This window comes from Malus domestica, chromosome 16 (genome assembly GCF_042453785.1).
Source record: "Malus domestica chromosome 16, GDT2T_hap1".
NCBI lineage: Eukaryota > Viridiplantae > Streptophyta > Magnoliopsida > Rosales > Rosaceae > Malus > Malus domestica.
In genome coordinates, this window is record NC_091676.1 from 9,521,405 (window position 1) to 9,538,626 (window position 17,222).

The following is a 17,222-nucleotide window of genomic DNA, read 5'->3' on the forward strand; positions in this document are numbered from 1 at the left end:
GACACCATTACCGATGAATAGCTTCAAAAGCACAAAATCATCAACTAAGTCCAAACATTGAAGATTTGAGCTATGATCTCATGGTTGAGTTTTTAAGCCAATTTTTATGGGGATGAAAATATCTTTTATGTGGAGTTAGTGTTATTTCTTTTATACTATTTAATTATAAACTTTTAGATGTTTAATCATACTATGAACTCCAGTTTTATAATCAAAGTTACCGTTTGTATTGTTCTTACTAATGCTAGGCAAGCAATGTGTTTCTGCTACCCACGCCTCCCGTCACCTCTGTCCCCTCGTCTTTTTTATGAACACGTCGTCAATTATGTTATCGATTTTACTTCAATTTCGTTCTAGTTTTATGTTTTGTTTGTACCGCTAGAACAAGTTGGTTTTGTGTTGCTTTGGCGATTGTATGACCTCGCTGGTTGCGATGGCTTTTATGAGGGCATCGGTGCTACATCCATCACTTGTATCATATTTGTGACAGATAGGAATTTAAAAATATTTAAAATTTGTGCGAATTCTCTTAGGTCATGAGATTGATTACTGGAGAACGTATACCCATCCGACACATTTTGTACTTGGTCATTCTCGGTGATAAAACACTCTAGTCGCTTCTGTTAAGAACAAAGGTACCGTTTGATTTCCTTCGTATTGTCACAACAAGAGCAATCAGCAAAGAAAAACCCATGTATATGGAGAGCACGGGAACTCGCAATCTCTAGAAGGGCCAAAGAAGTTGTCGTCTATTGGTGGATTTAATAAAATAAAGGAAAAAATGGCAGAGCGTTGGCGCTTTATTGCTTGTGAAATGGACTTGCCATCAAACCGGCAAAACAAATACAGCTTTCACTAACCACATATATTTGAATGACCAAAAAAAAACCCACATAGATTTGTACATCTTGTTTGCTACAGTTTCAGAAAATGAATGCCGATACGGTCTTCACTGTTTCTTCAAGCAATTCCTCCCTGAATTTCCCTTTCGATCCTCACCTCAAACCCTCCACCCTCCATTTCTTATTCCATTTTCAAAAAACCTGTAGTCTAAGAAAGCTCCCCAACTACTACCCACACGACCTCCCACCCATCATGTACTCTTCATATATACTGCAATTGCAGCACCTTCGACACGAAAACCCGAAAACCTCTTTCGGTTTTTGGTCGAATTTTAGGGTTCAAAGATTGGGTTTTGAACTTTCAGCTGGGTAAAAAATGAGATCGCAAATGTGGGTTCTTGCTGTTCTTGTTGTTTGTGGTTTTGCTTGTGGAGTTGGAGCTGATCAGACTGTAAGAACAGAGCGGATTTCGGGTATGTTTTTCTTGATGTTTACTTCCAATTAGTTGCAAAGCAGCTTCCTTTTTGCTACATTTGGCTATACAAGGTGTCATTGGTAGGCTGTCAGGTGTTTGAAGAAATGCCCTTTCGGTTATTTCCGATTTAGTCACAGTTCATAAGAAATGTGGAAACTGAGTGATTCTGCAATTTTGCTTTGTCTGATAGTAAAAGGATCAGTATTTTTGGCATTTCTCTTGATGGATTTACTTGTAGGACTATTTTGGGGACACTAGTTTTGATTAGCTCCCAGTTGAGTAGGAGTTTTATTTTTTGATTCAAGCGGTAATCTACTTTAAACTAATCTAAACTGCGGGAGGGAAAATTCGAACACGGTGCATAGGGGGAGAAAAATGTGCTAGGCGACGTGGGTAGGTCCACGTCTGCCCAAGTTGATAGAGGGTTACATTTGAATTTTATATGGGGTTCATACTGTAACTTGTATAAGAGAGACTAATAATGTGATTGTTCATTACATCAAAGATTAACAATTTATGCATGGAAATTGGATAAGAGGGGAACCCAGTTGTGTTCTTGGAAAGATGAACTGTAAGAAGAAGGATTCTTGTGAATGGCTTTAAATTTATGTTCCATAAGCATTTTATTCTGTTTGATCCCTTTTTTTCATTGTTGTTTCCGATTGACTTAATGGAAGAATGATGCAGGAAGTGCTGGTGATGTCTTGGAGGATAATCCAGTTGGAAGGTTGAAGGTTTATGTGTATGAGCTACCTAGCAAATACAACAAGAAAATCCTTCAGAAAGACCCGAGATGTCTCAACCATATGTTTGCTGCTGAGATCTATATGCATCGGTTCCTCTTATCCAGCCCAGTTAGAACCCATAATCCGGAGGAAGCAGATTGGTTTTATACTCCTATCTACCCTACTTGTGACCTCACCCCCACTGGCTTGCCATTGCCCTTCAAGTCACCACGGATGATGAGAAGTGCAATACAGCTCATTTCTACAAACTGGCCTTATTGGAATCGAACGGAAGGAGCTAATCACTTCTTTGTTGTTCCCCATGACTTTGGAGCCTGCTTTCATTACCAGGTAAGACCCTTCAAATTCATAAGTAACCATGATTTTTTGGGGGTTAAACCGTTAAAGAAAAGCAATTTGTGTTGGAACATAAGTTTGCATGAATTTGTAGTTCTGTCAACAAAACCTCACAAAAAATTTCATCCATTCCAATCGAATCATTATTTGCAGAAGTAACAGAAAGTTACTTGTACGAGCCGCGACTAACATGTGGTCTAAATATGTTGGCATTCTGTAGGAAGAGAAAGCCATTAAACGGGGGATTCTTCCGTTACTCCAGCGTGCCACCTTAGTTCAGACGTTTGGACAACGGAACCACGTATGCTTGAAGGACGGTTCAATCACAATTCCTCCATATGCTCCACCACAGAAAATGCAGACGCACCTGATTCCCCAAGAAACTCCACGGTCCATCTTTGTCTACTTCCGTGGTCTATTTTATGACATTAATAATGACCCTGAAGGTGGTTACTATGCAAGGTATGTTTGTCTGGAAAGTGTTTTATCCCTTTGAAATTATATAACATGTTTTCATGTCAACTTAGACTTAAGACTTACATCCATCCATTAACCCTTTTAATTGATTAACAGAGGTGCAAGGGCAGCTGTTTGGGAAAATTTCAAGAACAATCCACTCTTTGATATCTCCACGGACCATCCAACTACATATTACGAAGACATGCAACGATCTATATTCTGTTTATGTCCTCTTGGTTGGGCCCCTTGGAGTCCAAGGCTAGTTGAAGCAGTGGTGTTTGGCTGCATCCCTGTTATTATAGCCGACGACATTGTTCTGCCCTTTGCTGATGCTATCCCATGGGAAGAAATCGGTGTTTTTGTTGCTGAGGAAGATGTCCCTAACCTGGACACAATCCTCACTTCTATTCCACCAGAAGTAATCTTAAGGAAACAAAGATTGCTGGCGAATCCTTCGATGAAATGGGCGATGATGTTCCCACAACCTGCACAACCAGGGGATGCTTTCCATCAGATACTAAACGGGCTAGCGCGAAAACTGCCCCATGATCAAAGTGTTTACATGAAGGATGATGAAAAGGTTCTGAATTGGACAGCAGGTCCAGTGGGAGACTTGAAACCTTGGTAAGGGAAGTGTTACCATTTTGCTTCTCCTTTCGGAATGCTGCTGAATTTTGTATAGGTATTGGCACTGAGCAGACGCTTTTGGGACCCGAATATCGCCGAATCGTTGATGCCTCAGATTTCTTTGTGCCTTTGTCTTGTGTTTTGTCCAGTCCCACTGTACCAAATTGAGAATGTGCTGCCTTGTACTCAAAAACGTAAACTGAGTTTCTTGTTTAATGAATTTTGTACAGGTGCTGCTGTACTCTGAATCTACAATTTTACTTGACAGATCGGTCCTCCTGTTGATTCATGACACAAAAACTTACTTGTATTTTAAAGTGTCGGTGGGGAGTAAGAGTTACTCATAAAATGCTGACGGTATTTCAAACAAATATCGCACTGCTAAGTGTTAGACTTCCACACCATAACAAATTAGTTCAGCCCTTACGCTGTCCCAAGGGTCGGGTCGGATTTGATGGGGTCAAGCAACTAATTATGGTAAAATATTTGGCGAATCAACTCCAACCCCGACTCCATTTTGGCCCTATGACTAATTGTAATTAGATTATAATTATGTCCAACCTTCAAAGCTCTATTCTACCTACCACATCCACAATCCGCATGGCTGCGATTATGAGTGTGACAATGTTTATTCTGGTGACATCGCTTAGTTGTGATCCGTTATAATTAGGGGTTGAACGTTTTTTTAACATAATAATGGATACCATAGTAATTAAATATTATAGTGCGGATTGAGTGTTCCTCAGCCAATCGTGCTTTTCCTTTTCAAACATTGAACGAACATGGATGGTCGACATACCTGAAAGTCCAGCTTCAATTATAGCGGCTTCTCAAATATTACCAATTTCTGCACAATATGACTCAAAATTGGCTTCTTTTTCATGTACAGTTATATACTTGCACGCGACATCTACATATTTTTCTACTTATTTTCTCTTAATATTTTTAGAGTAATATTAGGGAGATCAAAAATTTTAAATCAAATTGCAAACTAAATGATGTGTCACCAACACGAATAAGCATGTTTATCAACGTGTGTATAATAAATCAACCATCAACTTTTATATTCTTTAATTTTCAAAGTATGATATTTGTAGCATTACTCATATTTTTAAGTAGAAAAAGGAAAATGACGTCATTATTGAGTAAGCGTTGGCACCTGCAGATTGAAAGCCACGCAGCAGCTAGCCACCAAAAGCTCTAGTCACTAGCAACTGTTCCCATCGTCGCGATTGAGTCCTTGTCTTCAACCTGCCGTTCCGAGTCTACAGAAAATCACCTAAAAATATTTAAAGAATTTTAACGAAAAGTTCTTGTACTGTTTATTTTAACTAAAAATTATTTTTTTACACTAAAAATTTAATTTTTGTATTATTCACTTTACCCTTATTTTATCATTATCGTTAAAATTCAAAATTTTCTAAACATTTTCATTAATTTTTCTAAATATTTAACGCCAAAAAATAAAAAATAAAAATAATTTCTTCGTTGGTATCGTAAATAAATATAAAAGGCCCTTTCCTCAGTTATCAATCAGTCTTCGCGTCTTCACCAACCCCCCACTCTCTCCCCCTTCTCTGTGATCCAGGAATGGCGGCTTCCGTTTCCAAGCTCTCCAATCCCACCCCTGCTTCCTCCTTGTCCTCCACCTTCAGCCCCAGAACGCCGCAGCCCAGGTGTTTGATCCGCCTCCTCACCACCCCCGGCTCCACCTTCAACTCCAAACTCTCCTCCTCCAAGCTCTCCGTGCGAAGCAAGCCCTCTCTGCGGGGCTCTCTGGTGTAAGTCTCCCCCTTTTTCCGATTGCATATTGTCTAGGTTTTTTTTTAATTTTTTATGAGAAGCTGGATTTGAGCTTTGTTTCATTTGCTTGATTTTGTATTTTTTGTGTTGAAAGTTGAAAGTTGTGTTCTTTACTCTTCTGGGTTGCTGATTGATTGTGAAATTTGAGTCGAAAAGTTTGTTTATTTATTTTTTTGATCTTTTATTGGTAGGGTGAGGTGTTCTCAGAGTGATGGAAATGGAAGTCCGGTGAAGAGAACGTATCTGCATGATCTGTACGAGAAGGAAGGGCAGAGTCCGTGGTATGATAACCTTTGCCGGCCCGTGACGGATCTGCTTCCGCTCATCGCAAGCGGGGTTCGAGGTGTAACCAGTAACCCAGCGGTGATTACTCGTTTCTTTTTTGTTTTTTGAACCTTACTTAATGTGTTGACATGCATGGATGATGTTTTTATTGGTTTGAGATCAAATGAGAAATGGGGTTGGAAGTGAAACAGTCAAAATGTTAGCCGAGTATTATTTCTTTAAGCATGTCTTTTTGCAGTTTTAGTGTGTTATCCGCAATCTGATATAACTAACTCTATATAATGTATGATTGCAGATTTTCCAGAAAGCAATCTCAACTTCAAATGCTTACAACGATCAATTCAGGTATTTTCAATGCTTTTCTTCGTCGGAAGGTTTTATATTTCAGGTAGACGGGTCATGGCCCACTCCAACAAGACCGATACTGTCCCCACTTGGCCACCTGCTTAATCCGTCAGGTGTGGGGTTTTAATACAAAAGGTCTCGGTGTTAGTTAGAGTGGGTGTTAGTTAGAGTGGGGTAATTCTATATAAATGGCTTGTTCTCAAGCCCCCCATTCATCTTAAATTTCAGGTAGACGGGCCATGGGTCCACTCCAAAAATACCGATATTGTCCCCACTTGGCCACCTGCTCAATCCATCAGGTGTGGGGTTTTAATACAAAAGGCCTCGGTGTTAGTTAGAGTGGGGTAATTCTATATAAATGGCTTGTTCTCAAGCCTTCTGGCCGATGTGGGACAAAGGAATTTTAACATAAGGGGTTGTAGTTGGGGTATTTTTAAGTGGAATGGCGTGTATAATCTATTGGACTTTATAGATTTATCAGTTGTGCTAGTAGAGGATCGTACCGCATTAGAAATAATATGTAGAATGTTTGCAGATGGAACTCTGTTGAGTTTCTGGTTATAAGCTCTTGGCGTCTCGGATGGGAAAGTTGAAAATTTGTAATCGGCATACCCCTTGACGCCCCTTGTCCATATGTTAATAACTGAAGTTAATGGAATTTGCAGGGAACTTGTACATTCAGGAAAAGACATTGAAAGTGCATACTGGGAACTGGTGGTGAAGGACATTCAAGATGCTTGCAAACTTTTTGAGTCAATCTATGATCAAACTGATGCTGGTGATGGTTATGTTTCTGTTGAAGTTTCTCCCAGACTTGCTGATGACACTCAAGGGACTGTCGATGCTGCAAAATGGCTGCATAAAGTAGTTGCCCGTCCTAATGTCTACATAAAAATTCCTGCAACTGCTCCATGCGTTCCTTCAATTAAGGAAGTTATTGCAAATGGCATAAGTGTCAATGTGACTGTAAGTGCAATTCTACTATACTTATTATTTTTTCCTCTTTTTGGGGTGAAATGCTTTGAACTTTACTAAGAATAGGTGGCCGACAAAGTCTTACGAAAGTGCGTCTGATTAGAACATAAGTTTGTGTTGTGGTATGGTTGGGCTTTTCATGGGTGATTATTTTGATAGTGTAAATGAAATCTACGTGATGCGCTATAGTTGTCATAAGTTCTTGCGGGCAAAGTGATCTTTGTTCTTGTTGGGCCTTTTTAATGAGAGGAAGTTTTCAAGGGAAGGTGGCATCATCTCTCATTTTTACTGAACTATTAGTATATAATGAGATTGCAATTCCCTTATTATAGAAGTGTTAACTCATACTTTCTCTTAATGTGTCCCCACAGCTTATATTCTCACTCAGTAGATATGAGGCGGTGATTGATGCTTACTTGGATGGCCTTGAGGCTTCTGGACTAAGTGACCTTTCCAGAGTCACAAGTGTTGCTTCCTTCTTTGTCAGTAGGGTGGACACCCTCATTGACAAGATGCTTGAAAAGATTGGAACTCCAGAGGCCCTTGACCTTCGAGGAAAGGTAAATCAAAATCAGATGTTCAACTCTTTGTTTTTTAATCATGAACAAAAACCTTGAAGCTGAGATTTGCTAACGTGATGAGTTCACTGTTTCAGGCTGCAGTAGCTCAAGCTGCTTTGGCATACCAACTCTACCAGAAGAAATTCTCTGGCCCTAGATGGGAGGCGTTGGTGAAAAAAGGTGCTAAGAAGCAGAGGCTGCTTTGGGCCTCAACTAGCGTCAAGAATCCTGCCTACCCCGATACTTTATATGTTGCTCCTCTCATAGGCCCTGACACGGTGAGCCATCCTGTAGTCCAACCTGATTTCCGGTGCTTGATGGTTATTATTATTATGGTTTTACATCTGCAACGATATATTACTTGCTTAAATAGACTTTAGATTGAAATTTTACCATGTCAACGTTGATTCATATTGCTTAATATTTGATGCTGACTTTCCTTTTGTAGGTTTCAACCATGCCAGACCAAGCTCTCCAAGCATTTGTCGACCACGGCACAGTTTCAAGGACAATTGATTCAAATGTATCCGAGGCTGAAGGCATATACAGTGCACTGGAGAAGTTAGGCATCGACTGGAGCTATGTTGGGAACCAACTCGAAATTGAGGGAGTGGATTCTTTCAAGAAGAGTTTCGACAGCCTGCTAGACACCCTGCAAGAGAAGGCCAACTCTCTTAAATTGGTTAGTCTGTAAGATGCAAGATGTGGGTGAGAAGTACTTGTATGAGTTGAATAAAGCTGGTGGGGGTTGTCGTCCTGTAAATTTAGCCGGGTGCTTTGTAAGACGTTAAAGTTGGTTACATTTTGCTCTTGCACTTGGGGTTTGGCATTGTTTTCTTTTTCCTTCCCCCACTCTATGAAAGTGAAGCTAGTAGACCTTCCGAAATGTTCGTTTCATTTGAATTTGAGAATCATGGGCCATCAAGTAGATGATGCTCAGCGTTAGTCTCGGCAAGATTTTCCATTTTTGCTCGCAAATTGTACCGCGAAGCTTAAGGGTCTGTTTGGTACTCTACTTGAATCTAATTTTTTAAACTCAAAAACAATTTTCAAGTTTTAGGTTTTATGTTTTAAAATCTTGTTTGGTATGACTATTTTCAAAAACTGAACTCGAGACTAACAAAAAAATATAGTCTATTATCTAAAAACATAAAAAGTGAGTTTTTAAAGTATTTAAACTTAAACTCACTCATTTATTTTGTCTCTCCTCCCCTCTCATTCCAAATTTATCTCTCTTTTCTTCTTTCTCTCTCATCTTTTATTTTATTTTATTTTTATTTTTACTTTTTTCGTCTCTCCTCCAATCTGCTCTCTTTATTCTCTCGGTTCTTTCTCTCACTCCTATTCCTCTTTGTCTCGTCCGATCCTCACTCTTCTTTCTCTTTCCTTCAATCATCTATTACTTTCATTTCTCATCTCTCTCCCTCTTTTGCGACCCCCTCTTTTTAAATATATTTGTCTAGTTTAAATCGTAAAATTTAAAAATTTTAAATCACAAATCAATCAAGTTTTTGAGTCTTAAAGAAAATTGTTTTCAAGAAATGTTCTTAAAAAATATTTTGAGAAATGATAAAAAATTTCAAATAGGATACCAAACAAGTCCTAAAATTCTTGAATCCGATTGCCGAATTTTAGGTTACCTTCAAACTAATGGAGAGATTCAAGTATACAGTGTATGGACTTCCTTGTTTTCATTTCATTTTTCATCGAAAGTAAACGCTCTTGTTGAACTATGTACCAAGGGAAGAAAGAAAATACACATAATTAGAAAAATATTATGTTATTGAATTATCAATCTGAATTGTTGTTGAAATATGTTATTCGTGACTGTTACTTTGATTGACAATATTATTCGATTAAAGGAAAGAAAACTGAACTTAATACAAGTGGCGAACACCTTGATCTAACTGTCTGGTCTAAATCAGCCAAAAAAAAAAAAAAAAACTAAAACTTGGTAAATGTTTATTTTTGTTACACGTCCAAATAAAATTAGATAGTGCTGATTAATTCAAGCAATAGGTTAGTCATAATAATTTAATATTGAATTTTTTATTTATAGCATTACATGAAAGAAAAAAAGAACTAATATTATATACATATTATTTAATTTAAGAGTAAATTGTAGTTACGGTCCTTTAACTTTAACTCAATTGGAGCAATGGTCCCTCAATTAAAAATTCATTACCATTGGTCCCCCAACTCATCAAAAAGTCCAGCTATGATCCCTCAACTCAAAATTCATTATCATTGGTCTTCAACTTTAATTCAATTGGAGAAATGATCCTTTAATTTTAACCCAATTGTAGCAATGGTCCTTCCAATATAACTCATTTTGACAAAAATTTTGACGTAGTTGACGAAAATGACCATAATTACACACTTTGATGAGTTGAGGGACCCTAATTATATAAATGGTTATTCCAACATAACTTATTTTGACAAAATTTTGACGAAATTGATGAAAATAACTATAACTACACATTTTGATAAATGAAGGGACCAATGGTAATTGAATTTTAATTGAATGATCATTGCTACAATTTACTCTTTAATTTAATTTAAAGGAGAAAAGAAAAATGAAAAATAGAGGGGTTGAGCCAGACAAGTTGAGGCTGTTATCTTGCCGCGAAACGCATTCCCTGGTTCCCCAGTCACCACATCACAGTCCCACCCTTTTCTCTCCCTAGTCGAGTAGCACCTGCCACCACACCTACAATGTCTTCAATCTCAGCCGTCCGGTCTCCACCGCGGCCTCCGTCCTCACCCGTCGGAAAATCTTCAACCCCGATACGTCGTTTCGTGCTAAACTTCCCTTCTATGCGCCAGAGACGCCGCGGACCCCAATCTCATCTTCTTCCTGAAGCGGAGAAGTTTTCCGATTCAGGTGCAGGCGGTAAGTACATCAACCATGGAATATCTATTTTTAATTCGTAAATTGGCCAAATTTTGAATGAATTTTCAATCTTTGATCAAGGTGGAAGCATTCTTATCGAGCGAAGAAGTGTTGTGTTTTCATCGGTTGGCATGGTGGCTGCAGCTTTCTGTAATGCTTCAAAGGACGTAATTGCCCTCGCGTCTCAGTTTACTGACAGTGAGTCATTTCCTATTTCCATTGCCCGAAAGGTTAGCGATTTTGACACTCTCCTGTTTTAGCCTCTGCAATCCTTCTGTGACTGTGAGTGCCAAAACATAACATCGTAAATTATTCAGTTTCGAGTGCGGATGGCTAAAAATACGGGGAGTGTCGAAATCCCGTCCTTGAATAACCATGCTCATAAGTCATAGTCATATATATAATATATTTGTATGAGTGCAACGAGTGTATATCCTGTTGTTCGTATCTCTCTCCTCACGTGACATATCATGTGATGAGATAGACATGCACAAGTGTGTCACTTGAGGAGAGAGAGAGTGGCATAAGACATATCATGCGACGAGAGATATATATGTACTTTTGCTTTTTCTCACATTGTTTGTTGCATTTGTGAATGTTTGGGAACCACTTTCAGTGCCAGCACTTAGGGGGAAGGACTATGGCAAGTCGAAAATGAGTTATCCGGACTATACGGAAACTGAATCAGGTCTTCAGTACAAGGTTAACTACTACTGGAACATACAAAAGTTTAGCCTCCTTGTTTTTATTGAGTTTCCAGCTCTCCGAAGTTTGCTTTAGTTATTTCGTTGAATGATTTATCTAAGAAGGAATGCAGGACTTGCGAGTAGGAGATGGCCCCAAACCGAAGGTGGGAGAGACCGTTGTGGTATACCACTCATTCTCCGAGTGCACACTTTCAAGCTTTCACATGTTGCTAGGGTTTCTGTGTAGGATTAAGCCAATTTTGTGCAATGAGTTTGTCTCTGTCGTATACAAACGTTTGAGCATATTTCTGGTTGATTGGATGGATTTCAGGTTGATTGGGATGGATACACCATAGGATATTATGGACGTATCTTTGAAGCTCGAAATAAAACAAAGGGCGGTTCATTTGAGGTATGGAATACTTCTCATCGGTTAACTTGGTATTGCCTAAGCTTAACTAACCGATTAACAGATTCCATTCCACGGTTTCTCAAATGCAGGGTGATGACAAGGCCTTTTTCAAATTCAGGGTAGGATCTCAAGAGGTGAGAAATTTGTGACCCAATCGAACGAAACAATCTTGAATGCTCTGATCTGTGGCCTCTAATGATGACGTGGTTATCTTCAGGTAATACCAGCTTTTGAGGAATCCATTACAGGCATGGCTCTTGGAGGCATTAGAAGGTGCTGCATATTCTTTTCCGTAGCTCGTTGTATTTGCTCAAGGAACTTTCAAGTGGTTACATTGAATGTTATTTGCAAATTTCACAATGTAGCTCACAGTGATGCAGGATCATAGTGCCCCCGGAATTGGGATATCCAGACAATGACTACAACAAGAGTGGCCCAAGGCCGACAACATTTTCGGTAAATCTTATGTCTTTCTGCCGATTCATATAATCCAGTTCCGCTTTGTTCTTACAATGTGCAATGTTCACGCGTTACAGGGCCAACGAGCCTTGGATTTCGTGCTGAGGAACCAAGGGCTGATCGACAAGACTCTTCTGTTCGATATTGAGCTCATCAAGATCATACCAAACTGATCTCCTTTCAAATTCAACGTTTCTCACAGGAAATCGATTAGCTGTTTAACAAATACGGCTTATTTATCGTAGAGTTTCTTATTCCGGATGCCAGAAATATCGATTAGCTGAGAAAGTTGACGGATTACCATAATACCATCAGATTTGAAGTAGAAACTTCATTTCTGCGAAGTCAAAGAGTTCACAATTATTTGATAAGCTTTTTGTAAAATTAACTTTTCATGCAGTATATCTGTATAGTGGTGGATTACAGTGTACAATTTAAGCTGGATTTGTGCATTAATTTCTTGTATACATGTAACCCTTTTTTTGGGCTGAGGAGAACTTCGAACGAGTACGGCTAGCCGGAGAGTTGAAGTAAATCCAAAGTTCTGTTAAGAGCTACAATCTTCATCATAAATTAATGGCACTAAACAAGATCCATAATCTAATAAAAGTGCAAATCATCAACAGTTAATTGCAAAACGAGGAAGAAAATCGACGACCGAAAACAACCTAAGAGAACAAATTATTTAAACCCGCAGATCACCCAAAAAGTCATTGCCATTATTCAACTGAAAGCTCCCGACGCTTGTACCGCACCATCACCTTTCCTTTCACACCCACAACCATGGCATTCCAATCCGTCTCGGGAAATGGCGATACCAGCTCCAGTTCAAAATTTCTTAGCAGGTGGCTCCATATAGCCTTTATTTGCAGGTATGCAAAAGGCTCACCAAGGCATCCATGCCTGCCACCTCCAAACGAGATGTATGAGAATGCCCCTGCTGACTTGTCTTCTTCTCTCCCAGCAGCAAATCTATCAGGATCGTAGGTGTCTGGCTCCTTGTAAATATGAGGAAGCCGGTTGGCAAAAGATGGTGACGCGGCTACTATGTGCCCCTTCGGGATATCATACTCCTTCCCCTCGCGGGTTTTTACGCTGAAATCACTATGCGAGCTTCGCAGCAGAATGATCAGTGGAGGGTGCAATCTGAGAGCTTCCTTGATGCAACGATACAGGACATCCATCTCTGCCAGTATATCATGATCAACCTTCTTTCCATGCTTTTTCATTATGTTTTTCTGCTCCTCTGACACAGCAGATAAGAACTCCTTGTGACGGAGGAGATAGGCCCCGGTCCAAGTGGAAGTGATAGAGCTAGTGTGTTGCCCAGCAAAGAGAGCAGCAATGAGCAAGCCAGTGACCTCAGATTCAGTTGTTGGTCGGCCATTTTTGTACTTTGAGTCAATGAAGCATTGCAACATGTCATTCTCAGACTGTGCAGCACGCTTACGGGAATTTATGATCTCTGCAAAGATATCTGAAAGCTTCTTTCGGGCCTGGTCACGGCGGCGGTGAGCTGGGATGGGAAGGTATGGGAAGATGACACTGATAGGAAGCATGCCATTGTCAAGGTCATGGAACAATGCGGAAACATCATCAAAGAGCTTATTACGAACTTCTCGACCCAAAAGGCATCTGCTGGCGGTCAATATGATCAGATGCTCCAGCTCATATTTTAAGTCCACCTCGCCACTGTCTCCCCACTTGGAAAAGTAATCCTGCACAGTACAGTTGGAAGACAAGAATTAACATCATGGACAAGAAACAATGCACAATTTAAACAGCACAAGCATTTGTGTATTTAGATTGAGTAATACTATAGAAGGAAATGATGAAAGCTTCAGTCGTCCCTTGCATCTAATTGATGTTTTGGGGTGTTTTATTTCCTTTCAGATTCAGAGAAACCTAAAGGGAAAAACTAACCATGCCCTTTGCGATACATATTTTGTACAAGAAGTTAATGAAAATAACTATGCCAATACTGAGGGCTACTCGCAACATGAATCACACAGCATGATTGAAGAACCAACTAGAACATAGTCCATCTTTACTCACCGGAAAGTTCCCCAAAACACAGACACACATATTTTTCCATTTTCCTTGAAGATTTAAGCACTGTTAAGTCACTTCATAGTTCATACTAATTCCTTTTATTTATTTCTATTTTTCAGGAAAGGGTCTATAATGCGTACATTTTCCTCTCACATAAGAAACAATCATATATTTGACATGTGGTCTGCACAATCTGAATCTGATTAAATTCAGAAAAGAAAGTAAAATATCCTGATGAGCACGCAATGCTAGTTGCCCACACTTGAAAATGACTACCCCACGAAAATATAAAATAAGACTCAGAGAAATCTTCCCAGGTGAATCAAGCTCATGGGAGACTCGTAAAGCACTACTGTCCTTTCAGTTTAAAACAAATTCAGGTTAGCTGCCACGGTTTTATCTTTCTAATCAAATTTAACATTAAGGAAAGAGAAAAATATCTGGTTTAAGGACTCTCATTCCAATCAAAGTTCCTTACAAAACTTGCAAGTCCCAGGATACTATTTGGGCGAGTGGAAGAGAATTGTGCCGTAGATCACATTTCATATTGCTACTTTCTTAAGAATATAAAGTATCTTCTCTTTTGGAAACATAAATAAATTACTAAACGAGTTGAAGGCTGAAGCAATCAGATAAACAACAACACGGGCAAAATTCCAAATCAAACGATGATTTTCAACCGAAACACTAACCTCTGCTTCTGTAACCATCTGATCCACATATCCCTTAAGCTTATTTACCCTGAGAGCCTCCGTGAAGAACCTAAACTGCTCCTGTCTCACCGTGTAATCCACATCGAACACAACTCCAGGGCCGAAAGTGGGCACATTGAACTGGTATACCTCCTGCTGGCTAAGATCAGCCTCCGAGGCCTTGAAGAAGTGGGCAGAAACCTCAGGACCAATCAAGAAAGTGATCTTCTTGTTAAGCAGATTCAATGTGAACACACTCCCGAGCTTCGGGTACTCTTCACGAAGCATGATAATGGGGCCTTTCAAGAACCGGAGCAGTCCTCCCAACACAGGCCACGTATTCACCACCGGAGGAAGACGCTTCCCGGATCGAGACATTATAAGCGCTGAGATCAGCTTGGCCACCACCAGAGTGGCCAAAATCATCAGCCCCACACTGAAAAGCTTGTTATCCATATCCATTGTCACCATAATTTGGTCCACTTACAGGGACCTAACAGCAAAGTTCACACAGAAACGCAGAAAATTAGCAGCTATTAAATTAACACTACCACTCACCACCAATTCTAACGAAAACACAACAGAAATTTCACAACTTTTAACAGTAAATTTCGAGTAGATCTAAATTTGAGCACAAAGAAACGAATTTATACAAGTCGTCCGTCAGGTTGCGGGAAAATTGAATCAGAGCTTCCATTTTCCCGGCAACCAAACAATCAAGGAGTGAAAAGGAAACCAGAACCTGGTTAAAAATGCATCAGATTAATGAAAAACTGAAGCAGAACGACAATGCATGAGAGAAGGTAATGACGAAGGAATTTGGGATAAGAAAGAGGGAATTAGGGTTTCGTACCTGATTGCAGATTGGAAGGCAGAAAAGATAGGAGGAGAAGGACAGTGAAGACCCGAAACTCTGGTCGAGTAGTGTGAGAGGTACTGAGTTATTATATACAACTCTGGATAGTCCGCTTCCACTACAAATATTTCAAATATTATTTTACTATTTTTTGTTGGAAAAAATATTATTATTATTCTCTTCTTTTTTTTTTGAGTTGAAATATTATTCTTTTTAATAGAAATTATCTAAAGGAAGACTAATGAAAATGGTTTGAAAACTTTAAGTTTTAACGATAAGGACAAAATAAGGAGTGAAGTGAATAGTACCATGATTGACTTTTTAGTATAAAAATATGGTTTTTCATTAAAGTGAACAGTACCGGGAGCTTTTCGTTAAAGTTCCCATTATCTAAACTATGTACTACTAAAACATTTTGTCAATAAAAAACTAATAAAATTACTACTATACCCTTTAATACAAACTGAAGGAGATATTAGAAAAGAGAACAACGTGACCATTAAGATAATTTAATACAAACAAATTTTTACTGTTTTTTTTCTAAAACTCACAATTGTGTCACTTTATCAATACGCTCTCAAGTCATTCTCTCTCTCTCTTTCTATCCTAACTGCCATCCCCTATTTTTTTGAGATGCGTGCCAACTTGTTAAAAACAAATATCTCCCTTCATAAAAAAAATAAAAACAAATATTATATTTCTCAACACACAGAGTGTGACCTTTACTAATTTTTAATAGAGACAAACTATATCATCTACATTAAGGACTAAGGAGTCCTAGAGTGGACTAATTCTTCCTAAATGGTGGTGGAGTGGACTATATTATCAAACTTATGACATTTTACTTACCAATAAAGTAGAATGCTATTTGCCCGAAATACTATCAGCACCTCGGGTTCAAACATTTTGTCTCCGCTTTATCAAAATCAGGCAAGGAAAAATTGTTAAAGTTGCTCTAACGTCAAAAGTGATATTTAACATTAACAATTATAAGTGAGAAGTTTAAAATTCATCTCTCCTAAACGGTATTGATTTGTTTACCATTATGTTTGAAAACAGTACAAGTGCTCGTTGGATCTGGAAAACAGTGGGTCGATGACAAAAGCTGTTTGTCGTACACGTGTGTGGTTTTAATTGGTTATAGGAGATTTATATCAATTTAGCACGTGGCTGCTGCCTAGTTGGGTTAACAAAAAGGAAAACGACAAAAACATAAGTAGCAACTGGAGCATTGATAGACGATCCCGGAGAGAGAATGGCGGGAGGGATCAGCATGTCATTGTCAGGACGAGTAGCCCATGGGTGGAGGAGATTCTTCCTCGCTGCGTTCTGGGCCTCGGCCCTTGGGCAAATGGTGATAATATTATGGATACGGATAGCCAATAAGAGTTCTTAGTTCGATTCTCGTTAATAGCGAATTTGAACTAAATTATTACTAGCCCATTATGTGGCTTAACCTACTTCCCCCACTTTCTAATGTAGATAATATCATTTGTTCGAGAAAAAAAATGTTGTTTCTGCACATCTGGGGTAAATCAGTTGATCAAAACAAACTTGCGTTCGCATATGTGGAATGCTCATAGCAATTTTGTTGCATCAAAGAGTTGGTAAGATACCCATGAGGCCCATATGGCGCCTTACCGTAGTGATAGAAAGCAATCATATTTTTGCACCTTGTCCAACCCCACAAACTCCCTCCTCTCAACAACTAATAATTAA

General features: G+C 39.0%; 4 protein-coding genes across 6 annotated transcripts; 3 read left to right on the forward strand and 1 right to left on the reverse strand.

The window, feature by feature from the left end:
• Nucleotides 1-833: 833 nt before the first annotated feature.
• Nucleotides 834-3,752, forward strand: LOC103433160 (probable beta-1,4-xylosyltransferase IRX10). Its single transcript, XM_008371397.4, has 4 exons — nt 834-1,315; nt 2,005-2,393; nt 2,620-2,861; nt 2,973-3,752. The coding sequence occupies exons 1-4, from the start codon at nt 1,219-1,221 to the stop codon at nt 3,484-3,486; spliced, it is 1,242 nt and encodes a 413-aa protein (XP_008369619.1). The 5' UTR covers nt 834-1,218; the 3' UTR covers nt 3,487-3,752.
• Nucleotides 3,753-4,996: 1,244 nt separating this feature from the next.
• Nucleotides 4,997-8,339, forward strand: LOC103433158 (uncharacterized). The gene is made up of 7 exons (XM_008371396.4): nt 4,997-5,266; nt 5,480-5,651; nt 5,869-5,918; nt 6,584-6,884; nt 7,265-7,453; nt 7,549-7,731; nt 7,902-8,339. The coding sequence occupies exons 1-7, from the start codon at nt 5,076-5,078 to the stop codon at nt 8,145-8,147; spliced, it is 1,332 nt and encodes a 443-aa protein (XP_008369618.1). The 5' UTR covers nt 4,997-5,075; the 3' UTR covers nt 8,148-8,339.
• Nucleotides 8,340-10,041: 1,702 nt separating this feature from the next.
• Nucleotides 10,042-12,359, forward strand: LOC103433157 (peptidyl-prolyl cis-trans isomerase FKBP19, chloroplastic). Of its 2 annotated transcripts, none has more exons than XR_003769822.2 (9): nt 10,042-10,346; nt 10,428-10,544; nt 10,963-11,048; nt 11,164-11,214; nt 11,364-11,444; nt 11,534-11,578; nt 11,662-11,717; nt 11,817-11,900; nt 11,981-12,359. XR_003769822.2 is itself a non-coding variant. In XM_008371393.4 (9 exons), the coding sequence occupies exons 1-9, from the start codon at nt 10,169-10,171 to the stop codon at nt 12,074-12,076; spliced, it is 786 nt and encodes a 261-aa protein (XP_008369615.1). In that variant the 5' UTR covers nt 10,042-10,168; the 3' UTR covers nt 12,077-12,359. The 2 variants fall into 2 exon arrangements, 1 of the variants encoding a protein (XP_008369615.1); XM_008371393.4 differs by having other exon boundaries at nt 11,825-11,900.
• An 86-nt stretch (nt 12,360-12,445) lies between these two features.
• LOC103433156 (sterol 14-demethylase-like) lies at nt 12,446-15,617 on the reverse strand. Of its 2 annotated transcripts, XM_070815153.1 has the most exons (4): nt 15,501-15,561; nt 15,301-15,389; nt 14,648-15,140; nt 12,446-13,621 (listed from the first exon to the last, which is right to left on the reverse strand). In XM_070815153.1, exons 3-4 carry the CDS (start codon nt 15,116-15,118, stop codon nt 12,623-12,625), a joined length of 1,470 nt encoding a protein of 489 aa, XP_070671254.1. In that variant the 5' UTR covers nt 15,119-15,140; nt 15,301-15,389; nt 15,501-15,561; the 3' UTR covers nt 12,446-12,622. The 2 variants fall into 2 exon arrangements, with proteins under 2 accessions (XP_070671254.1, XP_008369614.1); XM_008371392.3 differs by lacking the exon at nt 15,301-15,389 and having other exon boundaries at nt 15,501-15,617.
• Nucleotides 15,618-17,222: the final 1,605 nt, after the last annotated feature.